The 17529-nt window shown below is 31.3% G+C and overlaps 1 protein-coding gene across 3 annotated transcripts in view; it reads right to left on the minus strand.

Annotated features, from left to right (window-relative positions):
• Nucleotides 1–17529, minus strand: part of LOC135128025 (bestrophin-1) — a 54681-nt gene that overhangs the window by 12468 nt on the left and 24684 nt on the right. Inside the window, exons 2-5 of one of the 3 annotated variants that reach the window (XM_064054815.1) lie at nucleotides 14923–15033; nucleotides 14662–14833; nucleotides 13382–13420; nucleotides 7566–7695 (exon numbers count right to left, since the gene is read on the minus strand). In XM_064054815.1, coding sequence (XP_063910885.1) covers nucleotides 7566–7695; nucleotides 13382–13420; nucleotides 14662–14833; nucleotides 14923–15033 — 452 coding nt within the window. Of the gene's footprint in view, nucleotides 1–7565; nucleotides 7696–13381; nucleotides 13421–14657; nucleotides 14834–14922; nucleotides 15034–17529 lie in introns of those variants that run through there. The other 2 variants (XM_064054816.1, XM_064054817.1) reach the window with 2 other exon arrangements.

Here is a 17529-nt window from a genome sequence, read left to right on the forward strand (position 1 = left end):
TAATTCTAATTGCCAGTAATTTAGTAAAGTAATATATAAAATAAACACCATAAAAAGCAAAAACTAAAAGCCTTATAAACTGATTTTTAACTGTGGTTTAAATTTTACTTCAATTTATTAACCAATTTCTTTGTCCCTCCTAACTTTACGTTTCTTGTTTTCTTGTTTATTGTTGAAGAAAGGAGAAATGATATTTACATCAAAAATAGTTCTTTTCGGTATTTTATTTGCGTATTCACTCAAAAATTCTATTCCCAATAGAAAAGAAAGCGTTTATGAATGAGTGGTATTTTCGAACTGGACAGAAGGTAAACGGTATGTAGGATTGCTCGATTCAAGGGGTTTGGGATGAATTTCTGGACGAATTTTCCAACAACACCGTCTACTTTGCCCATTTTTACATCTCATTACAACAATGTGTGACAAAATTGGGAGAAATCTCTTCTCTAGAAAGAATGGAGGGAAGTACCAGGTTTAAAGATAAGAGAATTTCAAAAAATATTAGAAATGTTAGACAAGTACTCTAGCAGACCCCATGCATTTGGCCGAGCAAATGAAATTATCGTTTGGATACACCTCGTCGCCTGAGAACTTGTTTGATCTACAGACCAGAGCGCACTCAGGCCAATTTCGTCTCAAAGCAATTTATTTGTAAGCCGACTTTCGTTAGAGCTGATCTGATACACCTCCACTACGAAGAACTAGCCCGTTTCGACTATTAATACATAATGTTCCCGAATGACAAAATTTATATTTTAAACTGTATTATCAAATGGTGGAACGCTTACCAAAATTTGTCACCAACAATGAAATGACGTCATTTCCAAATTTTACAATAGTAGATGTAATTTAAATTTTAAATCCTCCGTTTATGGTTTATGAATCCGTGTTGAGTTTTTACCTTAGACGTCAAGATTTTTGGAAAAAAAAATCAACAACATTTTCCAATTTATAGTTATTGGAAGCATGAATAAGTGTTATTTAAATGTTAAAAAGTAGCAACTTGTAGTTTATATACGCTATTGAGATTTTTCGGCTTTCGATTTCTCGATTTTTCAACTTTAGATGTCTCAATTTGTAAATATTTAAATTTTGGGCTTTTTCACTTTTTTTATTCATCAAATTTTCGATTTCCCGATTTTTTTATTTTTCGATTTCTCAATTATTTTCCGATGTTTCAATGATACAAATTCTCAATTTTTGTCCTCTACAATTTTACGATTTTTAAATACATATTTCGATTTTTCAATTTTTCAAATTTCGACGTTTCTAAGTTTTGAGATTTCCAATTTCTGAAGTAATCATTTTATTATTTTCCCATTTTTCGACTTCCCAAAGTTTCGATTTTTTTCAATTCGTCAATTTTTTGACTTTTCAAGCTTTTGATTTTTCAATTTTTCGAGCTTAGGATTTTTCATCTTTCTTTCTTTAGTTTTTGGTTGTCTCCATTTTACAATTTTTTAATTTCTCAATTTTTATTGATATTTCTTTCAATTTTGGGATTTTTCAATATTTCGACTTTTCGACTTTTCGATTTTTGGACTCTTGGATTTTTTGATTTCTCGATTTTTTACTTTTGGGTTTTTGACTTTTTCATCAAACTTTATATTCAATTTTTCGATGTTTTGATTTTTCAGTTTTTAACATTCCAAGTTTTTAGATTTCTCGAGTTTTCAGTTCTTCTTTATTTCAATTTTTCACTTTTCCGAATTTTTAAATTGCCGATTTTTCAGTTATTTGACTTCTCGATTTACCGAATTCAGATGTTTCTATGTTTTGATTGTTCAATTTCTCGATTCATCAATTTTTAAATTTGTAACTTTTCTTCTCGGCTTTTGACTCCTCAATTTTTGAATCCTCTAATTTTTCGATTTCTCGATGTCTCAGTTTTTTTAATTTTTCGGTGTTTCAGTGGATTTCTCGGTTTTTCGATTCTCTTACTTTTGGGCTTTTCAATTTTCGATTTTCCAGTTTCTCGATATTAAGATTTTCGGTTATCCGATTTTTCAATGTTTCAATTTTTTAAATTCGGTGGTTTTGATTTCTGGATTTTATTTTTTGTTTTTCTGATGTTTGGATTTCTCGATTTTTTAAGTTTATGGTATTTTAATTGTTCAATATTTAAAATTTTTGGTTTTCCCATTTTTTGTCGATGCGACCAAATCTATAAAAAAAAGTTTCGATTTTTCAACTTTGCTTTATTGGTTTTTCGATTTCTATATTTTCGAGTTTATTCATTTCTCAATTTTTGGATATCTCTTTCAGTTTTGGAGTTTCTCAGTACATATTTCGATTCTTCGCTTTCCGATTTTTCGACTTTCGGTTTTTTCGATTTTTTATTTTTTGCATTTTCAGTTTCCTGTTTTTTAAACTTTAGATTTTCGACTGTTTTATATTACGATTTCTCAATTTTTCGACTTTTCGATATTTTAATTATTCAATTTTTTAATTTTCGGTTATTCAATTTTTTGAGATCTCGATTTATGAACATGGAAAAATTGGAACATCGAAAAATTAAAAAATAAATTGGAAAATCGAAAATTTAAAAATTCCGAAAATTGAAAAATTGAAATATAGAAGAACTGAACACTCAAGAAATCAAAAAACCTAAAGGTTTAAAAATTGAAAAGTTAAAATATCGAAAAGTTGAAAAATTGAGAAATTGAAATATAAATCAGTCGAAAAATTGAAAAATACAAAGTTTTAAAAACGAAAAATTGAAAATTCAAAAAGTAGAAACTTGAGAAATCGAAAAATCCAAAACTCAGGAAATCGAAGTCGAAATACTAGATAAACCCAAAACTGAAATTCATAAAATTGAACGAAATAGTCAAAAATTGAAAAATTAAGAAATCGAAAAGTCAAAAAAGCAAAGTGGAAAAATCATTAACTTATAAAATCGAAACTTTGGGAAGTCGAGAAATAGGAAAATAAAAAAAAAATGATTAATTGAGAAATCGGAAAACTGAAAATTCAGAAACGTCAAAATTTGAAAAATTAAAAAATATTGGAGAACTGAAAAATCGAAAAATTTAAAATTTAAAACATTGATAAATTAAAATATCGTAAAATTGAAAAATGGAGAATTTCAAACATCAAAAATCTGAAAAAATAAAAATTCGAAAATTAAAAAAATTGGAAAATCGAAAAATCGAAAAGCCGAAAAGTAAAAAATCGAAAAATCGACAAATCAAAAAATCAAAAGTATGGAAAATGAATAACTACCAAAATTGTGACCAAAAATATGTAAAAATTAATACAAAATAGAACACAATGCTTCTAAAACATAAAAATAAGTGCATGTTCCCAAAAAAAATCTATTGCATGTTTACGGTTCCACTAGTATTGCTAATATTACATTTTGTTAGTATCAAACACAATTAAAAAAAAAAAAACAAGTGAAACATATGAGATGTGATATTATGTTTGTAAATAAAAGCATCTAAATAATAACCATTTCTCGCAAAAATTGTGAACGCTTAGAGTCGACATTGGCCTGAGTGCACTGCGGTCTGTGGATCAAACAAGTTCTCAGACGACCTCATATTTTCGTCTACAGTAGTCGTATCCAGTTCTGTTTAGCTCGTGTCCACAGATCTCACTACAGTTTGAAAGAAACTTCTTAAAATAAGTCATAACAATCTCAGTTTAGTCATTTATGGCAACTTTAACTACTCAGACATTGATCAGATTTACGACGCTGTTCCAGCTAGTTCCAAATCTAGAAGTTTTGTTCGGTCTTAAGTAACTTCAATGTAGAACAATCTCCAAGTGGTAATTCTGGTTATGTTGTGATCAGCACTTCCATTCAAGTCATTCAAAAATTCAACACACTTCTCAAGCTGAGAGAGTTAATTGCTCCAGTCTTAATCAAGAGCTAGCGTCTATTGGTTGGGAACAACAACCTAATTATATAAATTGCTGAACTTTTTCTAACAGCATTAATGACAGGGCTCTGTCATGATACTCAAACTTTTTGGGATCAAAGGCAGTCTGTATCTCGTGACTTTCAAGCTACCTTATTAACACATCTTTCAACTTGAAAGGAGGGAATACGATATTCTTAATCAAAGTAGCTGGAAGCGGGGTTCCACAGGGATCTGCCTTGACTCCCATGTTATTTCTAATATTTGTTTCTGATTTCTCATCATTTCTCATTACAAAATCTGTCTTTTATGCTGACGATTTGAAATTTCATGGGTGATTGTGGGATTGGAGTGATGAAAAATTGAATTCATTTTAGTAATCAGCGTTTTTAAATGAAAACAACACAAAAAAGAACTGTTTTATTTTAAACAATTAATCTAATGTCGACAAAACTCAGCTCTGGTTTCCCTGAATACTCTTTGTAGTTATAAAAACTAGAGAAAACAACTTTGGTTATCTTTAATTTCTGTGAAATGTTCAAACTGTTTCAATTTGTCTTGAGAGAAAAATACATTTGTTTTTTAATAACAAATACCTAAAAATCAAAGGATCATTTTCAGTTTAACTGACACTGATTCTTTTAGATCACTGTTTTGTATTTTGTTATGGTTTACCCGTCAAAACAATAAATCTTATTGTTGTAACTTTATGTGTATTTTTGAATTTAATGGCAATTATTATTATCAGTGTTTCAGTTTTTAGTGGTTTGTCATCTTGGTGCAATTATCACGTACTGTCAATCATGCCAACTAAAACTAACATGGGTGTCAATACAGTGGCAATTACGTATAACATGACGTATAACACCTCACAACAGTGCAGATGTCAGTCATAATTAAAAAAATCAGCTATTTACATTGGCTACTCCTTAATAAGACAGTTTTATTTGAATCTGGTCCCAAAATGGCAAACAGACGGAAACAAATCATCATTCTAATAATAATCATTAAACCGGGTCGTGATTGGTTTTTAATACATCATAATAAATTTGTGTATAAAGAAGCCATCACCACCCGGTATATAATTCCTTACATCCTATAAATAAAAATGTATTCTCCGAAATATAATTTGGTAGTTCTTATAAAGTTCAATTTTTAGAATTGATTATTTTAGAAATGGAAAAACCCATACATTTACATTTTGTTATAAAACTAATCTACATCTTTTACATCTCACAAGTATCCTACGAGAAAAAATACTCATATTATTGTACTGTATTGTACTAACTTTAAATAGATGGTATTTTTCAAACATACAGCCGGTAGTTTAATTGGTATTTATTCTTTTGAATCATTAAAGCAAACATAAATGGACTGGTATGTGGCTCTACAGTACCCTTGAGAAACATGGATTCTGTAAACCTGAACATTCGCTTGTAAATACCGGGTGACCATTAAATTTTTGGATTGTAAATTTTGAATTATTGACAACAATAATAGCATGTCAGTTCACAGTTGTCAATTTTGACCCGTCTAAAAAACCAACGAGAAGATCGCAGTCACTCAATTGGTGCCCAAAATTTCAATTTTACATCATAAAATTTTCAATATGTTGCAACCTGACAAAAAAAACATAAAACTAATAGCTACTCGGTAGTAATAACAACTATGTTTTCTGACATGTAAAGTACCGTTTTTGATATCTGAATTAAATGCTACAACTTTTTAATAAACAACTTCGTTTTGGATTAAACAAGTGACCTAAAAACAAGTTCTCTAGTAACGTAAACACTGCAGAAACATGATCTGGACCGTTCACAAATATACACTTTTTAACGCGTTTGTTATAACAAAGGTTAAAAGAAGTTGTATTTTAACAAACAGATTTTACTTATTTTGCAGATTGGTTTTTGAAAATAATCAAATTAACTGCATTTTCACTGTCACTGTGGGAGTATGGATGGAAGTGGCACGTCGAAAAATAAAAAAACTTCAAAAAGTACTAGGAGTATAAATGTTTTTTGGCAAATTTTATACCATACTTCATGAAATGAGATGAAATGGAAGTCGATTAGTTTCAACAAGACGGTACTACAGCGCATTCGAACATTGAACGCCTGTCAAAAATTGGGAAGAATTAAGGTTGAGAATAACAGACGAAATAACAATATAGAGATAAACAATAATCCAGATATGTTGAGGCATGTAACTGTCGGAATTAAATAACGAGCTTTTTTAAGCTTACAACAAGATTAATTGACTTAGAACCAATTTTCCATGTAACTTCACGCTTATTTTATTAAAAATCTTCATAAAATGTGTCTCTATTTTAACTTTTACATTTGTCATTTTTTGACATTTATATAACCACCAACATGCTAAATTATTTCCAAAGGCGACTCGGTTTAAAATTATGTTGCTAGTCCGATACGTGTGACTTTATAAAAATTTTAGTTGTAGTTATTTTGGTTTATTGCACAGTTTATAACCAACGATTTAGTCAATTTTATCCATGACGGAGTGGTCATGGGCAGAGTTCGTGTCTATGGTATTACACCACAATTAAAACATAAAGTATAACAGGTTTCTTGTTTACACGTGTGGAGTTTTTTTCCATAATTATAATAGTTTTGGAATAGATACCCACATTAATTGACGTAAAACAGAAACAACAATTATATCCAACTGAAAATATATCTTAGATCTTGACATTAATTGATGTACAATTTCATAATTATCTTGTTCCTGCATCATTGTACCTTTTTATTCTGCGATGTTGATAAGTCTTTGTATCGGAACTTAAAATATGTAGTCGTGTATAATATATTCTTCACCTCGCTAACAACCAAAAATAACTACACGAAAAGTTAGATGATTCGAAGCACAAATAGACGTACATTAAGTCCTGTCAACACTATAAAATAATGATGTGTGCACCGGATATTCGTTATTGTTTTTTATGGTTTGAATGGAAAGGAAGCTGTTCAATGTTCTGTGATGAAATGGGAACATCCTGTTTGATTGCCAATAACTTTCTCACCCAACTTTTCATTACCAAACTTCAAACTTCCAGCAATTTTATAAAACATCCTCAGGACTAAAAATTTCGATTTTCTCATAACTAGGTTGTTGCTCTGTAGTAGCTGTTCCATTTAGTGCCTTGTCAACAGTTTTCATCCTTCTAATTAATATTATGTCAACGTTGACGATTCTTATTCAGCAGAGTTCGTTGTAAACATACCTTATACAAACGTACTACACAATACTTGCTCCACATGCCTCATTCATATATTTACGAACATCTTTTTTTTTTAGAAAATGGGGACTAATTCGATATTGGTAAACAACTCATTAAAGTTCTGTCAATATTAATGTTTCTCAACAAAAATCAATGAAATAATTTTAAAATGCATTTACTAATTTATTCAACGCAAACGCATTTTTAATTTGCGAATGATACTGTATAAATGGCACAAACTAATGACCGACCTAGTTTTTAATAAAATATACTTATGCAAATCCAGAGGTCATCACGCAGCCAAAGAGGGTCAAGAAACGTGACTGAAATTGTTCGGACACTTATGTGTTAATACCGACGTGACTTCCCTACACTTCGTAACTTATATTTAGCGGTTTTCAACTTTTCAGCGAACCACGTAATAGTTTTGACTGTTCTAAAAACACATTTAAAAATCTTACCAGAATCCACAACATGCTGCCACGTTGGAAACCTCTTCCTCACCCTCAACGAAACCCTTTGGAGAGTGATTACGTAAGCTAAAACTGCATACCTAACTACGTTTCTTCTCATCAGTCTTTGTCTTTCATCCTGCAACAACGAACAAAGAAATTTGCTTAAGCAAGGCAGTATAGTGAGTGTTGTGTAGAAAATGCCAATAAATAAATCTGTCACGATCGTGGTTTATATGATTCAGTGATGTAACTATAGACATGATCAGTGCAATAGCCTCATGTAAGGTTATTGTTTCTGAAAAATGGGAGTGTAACTATTATTGTATTAACGCTCCGTGAGTGCAAATTTAATTTATTGTTATCAGAGTTTGATTCATTGTTAAAGCATTTGATGGTGTTGCGAGAAATGGAAAACACTGCATGTTGTATCTTCATTATTAAACTCTGATAATTTATTGTATGTGTCACCACTTGTGTATAATTTCGCAATTATCATTTATTATATTAAAAATGTGCTTTATTTTTAAACAACTCTTACAACTTTCTTAAATAATATAAACAAACAACACGCACTATCTATATAATCGCTTTATCGTAAAACTATATATACTAAGATGTCACAAAAAAATCCTTTGGTTTTTATAAGCACAACAACAAAATCAATATCTATTTCAAATAAATTTTGAAGTTGTTGAATATAGTTTGCGCAGTCCATAAATGACTATCAGATCAAACTGGGTTTTTAGGTTTGCCGCCTTTTCGAAATAAATATAATACTAATTTTAGATGGATCCTAGGAAATGATTAATTATAAAATAAATTCAGTTAAAAGATCACCTTTTATGACAGTATCAAGCGACAACATTTAACGTCATTATTAATCGTCGACGAATTTGCTTGACCAATTTTCCCACTCATCATTGTGGTGTTTCAAACAATAATCGAATTGCTGGAATTTCTAGTCATTTTGTGACCAGACAGAAATGATTAAAAATTTCAGGAATTGTACATTAAAATTTTGGTGACAGGTGTACCAGATAATGATTAAAAATTTGTGTAGTAATTTACACAGAAGTGACCTTGCGGTTGAAGCACAACGAATGCCGTTGCACATTGGGTTGTATTTTATAATAAAGTTGATTCAACAATTTTTTGAAATGACGTCATCGACCTCTTGGTAATATGTTGCTTTGATCATAAGGTTATCCTATTATCAGGTCATTAGCCAAACCATTGCTCGAAAAATAAATAAAATAATTCGGTTCTTTAACCAAGTTTACTTTCCGAGCGTAAGGAAAAGAAGTACTGTAATAGAGTCCATCCGAGGACTGGGTACACTATGTTTTATCGACGTTCCATGACCCTTAGCTTACTAAAAAATGGGTCCTCATTACCGTCTGTAAATTTTATATGTATGTTAATGTCAGTAATATTGTCTAGATGATAAAACCCTAGCTAAATTTTGTCCGATCATCCCCACTCACACTGTAATGACTTCACCTTAAAGTTTTGTTTAGTACACACCATTTCAATTTTATGAAATTATGAACTCCTGTACTTTATTCTTTCTTTCTTTTTTGTTTAAACCTTCTTATAGTCACAGACCTGTGGCGGGGTGTTCTGTTTTGCAGATAAAAATCCGGGGCTCGATCCCTGGCGGCATTTCCAATTTTTTTTTGTAAACAGTAGTAATAAATTTGTGCTGAAGTGTTTCTCGGAACATTTTCCAGTGGAAAAACTCACTACAAACATAGGTATAGTCTTGAGTTTGCATTTCATATTTTTGGAGCAATTATTTGGCCGTTCGACCGATTTTCCAAAAATTCGTGTTATCCTAATTGAAGAAATTTATTAATTTCCCCAACAGTTTCAGTGTGCAACACTGCTATTACTCTATCGTGTTTCGCAACCGAAGGTAGTGGCGGAGTGTGGGTGATTAAACGACGATACATTAATTAATGATTTCAAAAAAGCAAGCTCTACAAGAATCTCTGAAAAATGCAGCAATTATATTTTTACTTCCAAAGCGTAAGCAATTTTATTAAAATGTCCATCAGAATAATCCAGTATACGCGATTTTAAAAAACTGTTAGTTGTTAATTCAACTCCAACAATATCTTTTTTAATGACGTTAGAAACCTGATAGGGAGGATAAATATATGAACTATATAATTAGTAATCACTAAATCAGTGTTAATATTCTTCTAAAATTTCGAAAAATATACTTATAATGTATGTACTAAACTGCACAATCACTATGAGTAAAATTACAAATAGAGCTGCATTGTTAAGTGACACGTAAGGAGATATTTGTTATGACAATTACTTAAGGATATTTTAGAGTTACATAATACATTTTTTGCAGGCCTATAGATAAATTTGTTTCCATAAAATATAAATAAAATTTCAAAATAATCGGTCAGGTAATTTCGAAAATTATCTCTCTATCTAAAATAAAAACAAAGCCCAAAGGACAAATGAAAACGGAAAACTAAGTAGCATTGCCAAATATTTTCTTCAAATCCTTGCTTTACATTATTCAGAAATCTTTAAAATTAAACTATAAATTTGTGTTAGAAATTATTACTTAAAAACTAACACTGGACATACGATCTTAAATGCCAGGTAGAGAGTACTTGTTCCTTTTTTTTTTGAAAAATTTAAAACAATCTTGAAGTTCTAGGTATTCCTGTTTGGAAAGAATTTGAAAGTGCTTTAGAGACTCTAGTGTCTTTCCTTAAAATTATTTCATTAAATTTCTTAGAGGATACGTCATTTGCTAAAATCAGTCTTATCTTAGAAGCTACTAGCCCCACCCACCCGCCCTCTCTGTTCTTAGAGGGTATCTCATTTGCTGAAATCAGTCTTATCTTAGCAGTTACTAGCCCCGCCTACTCACCCTCTCTTTTCTTAGAAGGTATGTCATTTGCCAAAATCAATTTAAACTTGGCAGGTACTAGCCCCGCCCACCCGCCCTCTCTTTTCTTAGAGGATATCTTATTTGCCAAAACCAGTCTTATCTTAGCAGTTACTAGCCCCGCCCACCCACCCTCTCTTTTCTTAGAAGGTATGTCATTTGCCAAAATCAGTTTAATCTTAGCAGTTACTAGCCCCGCCCACCCACCCTCTCTTTTTTTAGAAGGTATGTCATTTGCCAAAATCAATTTAAACTTAGCAGGTACTAGCCCCGCCCACCCGGCCTCTCTTTTCTTAGAGGATATCTTATTTACCAAAATCACTCTTATTTTAGCAGGAACCAACCCCGTCCACCCGCCCTCTATTTTCTTAGGGGGATTTCATTTGCCAAAATCAGTCTTATCTTTGTAGGAACTAGCACCGCCCACCCACCCTCTCTTGTCTTAGAAAGTATGTCATTTGCCAAAATCAGTTTAATCTTAGCAGGTACTAGCCCCGCCCACCCGCCCTCTCTTTTCTTAGAGGATATCTTATTTGCCAAAATCAGTCTTATCTTAGCAGATACTAGCCCCGCCCACCCACCCTCTCTTTTCTTAGAGGGTATGTCATTTGCCTAAATCAGTTTTATCTTAGCAAGTGCTGATGACTAACTTTTTATAAAAAATTATCAAAATTTAGAAATATTACCAGCTTACTTACATGCACAAGGCAGGAATTTTGAATATCTTCTCTAGTGTTTAGTTGGTTATGCTTTAATGGATTTTTCTTTTGTTGGTTTTGTTTTTGTTTGTAATTTATAAACGTCTTATTAATGTTTTTTTTTTGTTTATTTATTAATGAAAAATAACATCTTGTTTTACTCCCAAAACCCCCGTAGATAACGTACTGAAGAGTTAATCCGCCATTTTACAGACACCGGGTATACACTAAAATTGTTTTTGTTGAAAAACTGTATCAGTTACGACACAAAGATAGACTACAGGTCGCAGACGACAGACGACCGAGATACAGACGGAAACGGGAGACCTATTGTTTCATTGTTTATTGATTCAGGTATCAAACATGAAAGTAGCCATTCGCCGGATGGACGCTATTGCAATATTTCCTTGGTTTATTCTCGAGAAGTAAAAATTAAACATCAGATCACGATGATGTTATTTATATGGTGATTAAGATTCTGTTTCACCAATGACAGTTTTGTTCCACCGTTTGACATCGAAATTAAATGATAGTATATGGTTCAAAGTTAAAGTAAAGATGGCTAACTATTGTCTATTAATACGACAAAAGTATGTATCATACTCATATATTCGAAAGCATTCTGATCACAGATATCGGGTGTTCAATTAAAAAAGTATGTCTACAATTAACCTAAAATTTAATCGATGACAACTCACAACTGACACCGTGGAGATGACAATTATATAAGTACAGTATGGATTAGTAAAACACATGCGTTATTCGCTACGTTTTCTTCCATCAAGAAAGCAACTCTAAATTGATGACTTTTTCAAGTGAACACCCGTTATATGTTATTAGTTTGTAACGCTTTGCATTTTGCATTTGCCATTAATCTGGACGTAAAAATAATCTGCCTCTAAATTAACTAGATTTGGATATCAATCTACCAACTCTTGAGTTTATATTAACATTAAGTGTAACATTTAGTTGGTCTCTGTAATGTTCGTTAAGTTACCTTTTATATAACAAATAAAAATATTTTTCAGTTAGCGACATACAACTAAAAAATCAGAACGATTGTAATAAAAAAAATTAAATCGTTATTGGTTGCCTTGTAAGACATGTTCTTTGTCGTAAATTAAGTATATCAAATCTAAAATGAAAACTCGCAACAGACTTTTTTCTGTTGTTATTTATTACTCAATGAAATGCTAGAAAAAGTAGCTAACACCAGTGGCGCACCTGGTAAAATAATAATGCGATATTTTTAGACTATTACAAAATTAGATAATAATGACAAAGTTGTAATTTTGTTTATAACATAGTGTAATTTTGATCAATATACGATTTGATTTGTGTTTCTGTAAAAGTTTAACCAATATGTTAAACATTTATTAGTTAAGTTTCATAATTAACATACCCAACGCTCTTCTGACCCCCAGCAGTTTTTCTGGGTGCGTCACTGGCTAAAACACATTATTATTTATCATACTATTTACAATAATAATGACGAAGATGATGATGATGAAGACGCTAATAATAATTTTGTGCTAATAAAACTTTTACAACCTCAACCAGAAGATAATCTAATGCAAAAAAAAACATTTATTTAATCTTGGGTTAGCCAGAAAGTTAGTACAGTTACAAAATTAAATTAAATTAAATTGTTTCTTACTTCGGTGGATTGCCCAAAATTACTTCCAAGTTAGGAAATATTCGATAAAATACCGGGTGGCCATTAATCATTCACAACAATTTTGAAAAGCTTGCCATCCGCGTTTACCATGTACAAAAATGCTGAAAGACAATTTTAAATTCGAACTGGCCACAAAGATCGCGTTGTGTGCCTAAACTTTGCATTTTAATAATATCGAATATTAAAAAAGTTGAAAAAGAGCATAGCGCTATATACAAAAAATATAATTTTATAGCTCACTTTACGACGTCCCTGTTTACAAATATATTAATAAATACTACAATATAATGTTTTTGAACAAAGTTTCCACAAGATTAAAACCAACAACAGAAGCAGAACTTAAGTTTTTCTTAATAATATATCAAGGCAATTATGTACTGATCATACATAATAAGTATAAGGAAAACAATAACTATAGCAGTTAAGTTATGCTAAATCAAGTAGACAAAAATTCTTGATAACAATTAATGGTGACGTTAGATCGATCTATTTTGGAAAAAATTTAAAAATTTCAAATTGAAAAACTTACAGTTGTAGACGCACGTTTCATTTCCTGAGATCCATATTTCTAAAAATTGAACTCAAAGTTACTTATTATGCTCCAACTTAATGAGTTTTTTGGATGATTCGCTACATTTAACCCTTGTACTTCTATTATTATATCAGTATCAAGGAAAAATTGCGAAATGTGATATGCAATGTACTAGAGAATTTGAGATGAGGCGAGTGATTAAGTGCTTAAATGAACACAAAAGCAAAGCTTATTCATTACTATTACTTCTCTTTGATGCTAATGTCATAATTGAAGTTTATTTTAAACCTTGAAATTAAAAATAAAGCTAGGATAATCGAACCCTAGGCACAAACCATCAATAAAGCAACTGTCATGATATGAAGATGTTCAGCATTATTTAAAATTCATCTGTGTACGTTTGTTGCAACATTGCATAAAAACAATTTATTATGTGTGTCAAAACGAATAAATTACGAACGAAAAACTTCCAAGAATTCTTGTCGACAACAGTCTTAGCAATAGCTCCAATTTTGAAAAATTTGTAGATGTGGAAACTAGGAATTTTTTCAGTTAAAATAAGCAAATTATAAATAAAATCTATTAAAAATGTAACTTTTGCTTGTATCGTACTTAACTAAATTTCTCTCGTGAAAAATGCATGCTCCAATAATGTCGTATAAATAAAAACAAAAATTCTATTTATTTTGTCTATAACTTAATGCAGCGTTAAGTTTAATTGCTTGAATTATATACGATGAAGATTTTTTTTTCATTTAGCAGATTATTATATGACTTAAAAAACAGAGATTTTGTTAACAAAAAAAAATATGGGTGGATTAATATAGCAAAATTTTGAGATGACGCCATTAAATTGTTGGCGGGAATGAACAAACTAATTTTTAGATGAAAATATGGATTTCAGGGTGTTTTCTAAACAAATTAATTATTACAATCAAATTTGGAACATTTTTGTTAGTCAGTGAAAATTTAAAAAACTTGAAAAATCCAAGTAAAATTCCGCCGTTAACTATAATAATTGAAAATATGTGCATAATAAAATAAAGCTGAAATAATGTGGTAAAAATATCAATAATATAGGGGGATCCCGATTTTGCAATAAATCAACCATTTCTCAAAGATATTTAAAAAGTGGATTTTCCTTGTTACGAATATGATTAATTGTTTTGTGGAAGCTAGTTTCTCATATTATAATTTATGTGTGAATAATCTTGTTATTAGAATGATATCCAGATGCTGATTAACTAATGAAAAAACATTGAATCATACGTACTTACCGCACCTGGAATGCCCGCATTCAAAAACAGAGCAAGAGTATCAGGCCACGGCAACAGTCTGTATTGTTCCCACCACCTCTTCACTACCAATGTTACATAAAACCCTAACACAAATGACATTGGTATCGTCTCACTTTGTTGACTAAAATACGTTCGTATTTTTTCGAATATCCTGGAAAGAAATAAATAAAAAAATTATGAGTCAGTGTTCATCCACTTGTAAAGAGATATTACCACAGTAATTTGAGCGAAAAAGCTTACCTTTGTTGGTGTTCATTTAATCCGAATCTATATAAGAAGTTTATTGAATAAAATAGGAATAAATATGCTACGAGTTCCCTCCAGACTAATTTGTACACACTTCCCCGCCATCTGAAACAAAAAGAAACACCATTGGTATGACACTTGTACTATCTCTTAAAAAAAAAATGAATGTACTAATTAAGGTTTTAAGTTCATTGCACACGTCTAGAACGTCTAGACAATAATGGTATTCATCGCAGCTAAGTGTAGCTTTTGGATTTTAATTTAAAAATTTCAAGAGAAAGTCTAGGTAAAGGCGTCTAGAGTTTCTAGACAAAGAATGTGTGAACTATGGCTACTGAAAACCGTTGATCTAAATCCGAATCAGGACTTAACTCTGGCGTTTTTTCGTTTTCTTTTCCGTAAAAGTTTCACTGAACTGTCACTGGCTAGACACTAGACGGCACGTGCAGCTTTTATTTCTGTGGTCATGCATTAGTGAAGGCTATTTGTTCTCATTAGCATATGAGCAAATTTAGGTGCTTTCAATGTAAGGTGAAATTCAAGAATTTTTGAAATTGAGTGTAAGTCGCTTTTCTGTACACTATTGAGAGGTCTGATCACGTAATAAGGATTTGCAACCTTTTTTATATTGTACAGGAAAAATATTTTAAGTCTGCCGAAAACGACACACAGCATAACAAATGGTGAGTAATGTAGCGTAACGTCAAGCAATGCACAATCGTAATAATTTATTTTATTTGACAGTCGGCGGAAATAGTTAATAATAATATAGCTTCTTACAATAAAAAATTCTAGACGTCATATTAAAAGGTTTAAAAAATTAATTAAATATCTCGAAAAACATACGCCCTCAGTTGCAAGTTTTTGAAACAGATAAAAAGCTGTACAAAAAGTTATCATCTTTCGACCGTCACTAGTCAACGCTACTACTGAAATGCAGTGACCACGTGTCGTATTCGTGATTCAGAGAGTGTTAACAAAGTAAAGATGGACAAACAAAATCCAAAATCTTTTCCATCGGAAAAAGAGAACGAACCCTCCGAAGAACTAAGTGAAAAATATGCTGCAGGACCACAAAATCCACTTCAAAACGTTTGCAATAAAATACTGCAACCAATAAATCGAGCTTCCAGAAGTATTAGAGGTCGTAAATTAACTTGCAAAGTTCTTAGTGTGAAAAAAAGTGAAGTGAACACTGTGCGTTCGACGGTAGAAACCAGAACACAATATTCCTTGGAGTCAAGAAATATTACAGAACATTCACAGAGTGATGAAGTTGTTAACAATGAAGATAAAGTGTTTGTGGAAGGTGAGAAACATCATCTCAAAGATTTGTCAGAAAGTATGGATGTTGAGGATTGTGAGGTAGAGACAAAAATTGCCAAACCATTGCAAGTACTAAGAATTACTCCTTCCTGTAGTAAAAACAAGGAAGTCAGAAAACCACAACGGAAAATAACATTTACTGAAAACCTTGAAAGCAGACCTAAAATTTGTAGTAAGTGATGAAACAAACATTTCTTGACAAAAATAAAAATCAAATCTAATTATTTTTTGTATTTTAGCTGAGAAGGATATTTACCAAGATTGTCTTTATGATGATGCCTATTTTGAGGTAGCACACGCAATTTTTTTTACCTGTTCATTCAAATTCTATGATTTTTGTAGGAAAATTATAACTACATGCGCGAGAGGGAGCAGTGTTTTATCTGTCGAAAGGATGTTTTAAAGGGAGTATCCGATGTTAACTATAGAATGATTGTTATCAACTGGTTAATCTATGCGCAAGTAGGAGCAGCAAAATTTGTTAATTATTTACTCTTACTATTTTTTTCAGCGAGCTCTAGGATTAACAGAATCTACATTTTTCATTGGAATACGTATGTTTGACTGCGTGCTATGTTCCGCATATATTCATCCCAGCAAGTATACTTTACTGGGAGTTACGTGCTTATGGATTGCTAATAAGAATTTTGGTGTTCGTCGTTGCATAAAGGTGCAAATCAATAATAACGCCTATAATTTTCTACACACTTTTGCAGATCCCCACATTAGTTTTTTTGTCTCATGGAAAATTCACTCGCCCACAAATTCTTTCCATGGAAAAACGAATTCTGAGAGTATTACAATTCAACACATATCTTGAGGAGCCGACCTCTTTTTTGTTCTACTATTTACACCGAGAAAAATTACAAAATAATCCAGTAAGTCTTTCTTTAATTGCATAAATTTCGCATAACTTTGTACATTGTTTTTAGAAAGTTCGATTCAGTGCTATGTTTTTGCTGGAAGTGTTTTCTTTGATGTTGGATTTTTCGTCGTCAGCACCATCAATTCTGGCCTGCATATCACTATATTTGGTTCTGACAAAATATAATTTAGACACTAGTTCTATCTTAAATTACGTCAATGGTCGTTCAAGAGATAAAGACATATTTTTACGTAAGGCTAATCAAATGGAAATTTGTGTGCAGAAGTTACTAAGGCAGAAAGCTGTAACTAAGGAAGTCGTCAAGAAATATTCAAGTAAAAGAAAGTGTTTTGTTGCTAGAAAGTTTATTCGTAAATGAGTACCATGTATTTTTGTAAATTTTATCCCTT

This window comes from Zophobas morio, unplaced genomic scaffold (genome assembly GCF_036711695.1).
Source record: "Zophobas morio isolate AGI-343-1 ecotype UQ-CSIRO unplaced genomic scaffold, CSIRO_AGI_Zmor_V1 ptg000012l, whole genome shotgun sequence".
Lineage (NCBI taxonomy): Eukaryota > Metazoa > Arthropoda > Insecta > Coleoptera > Tenebrionidae > Zophobas > Zophobas morio.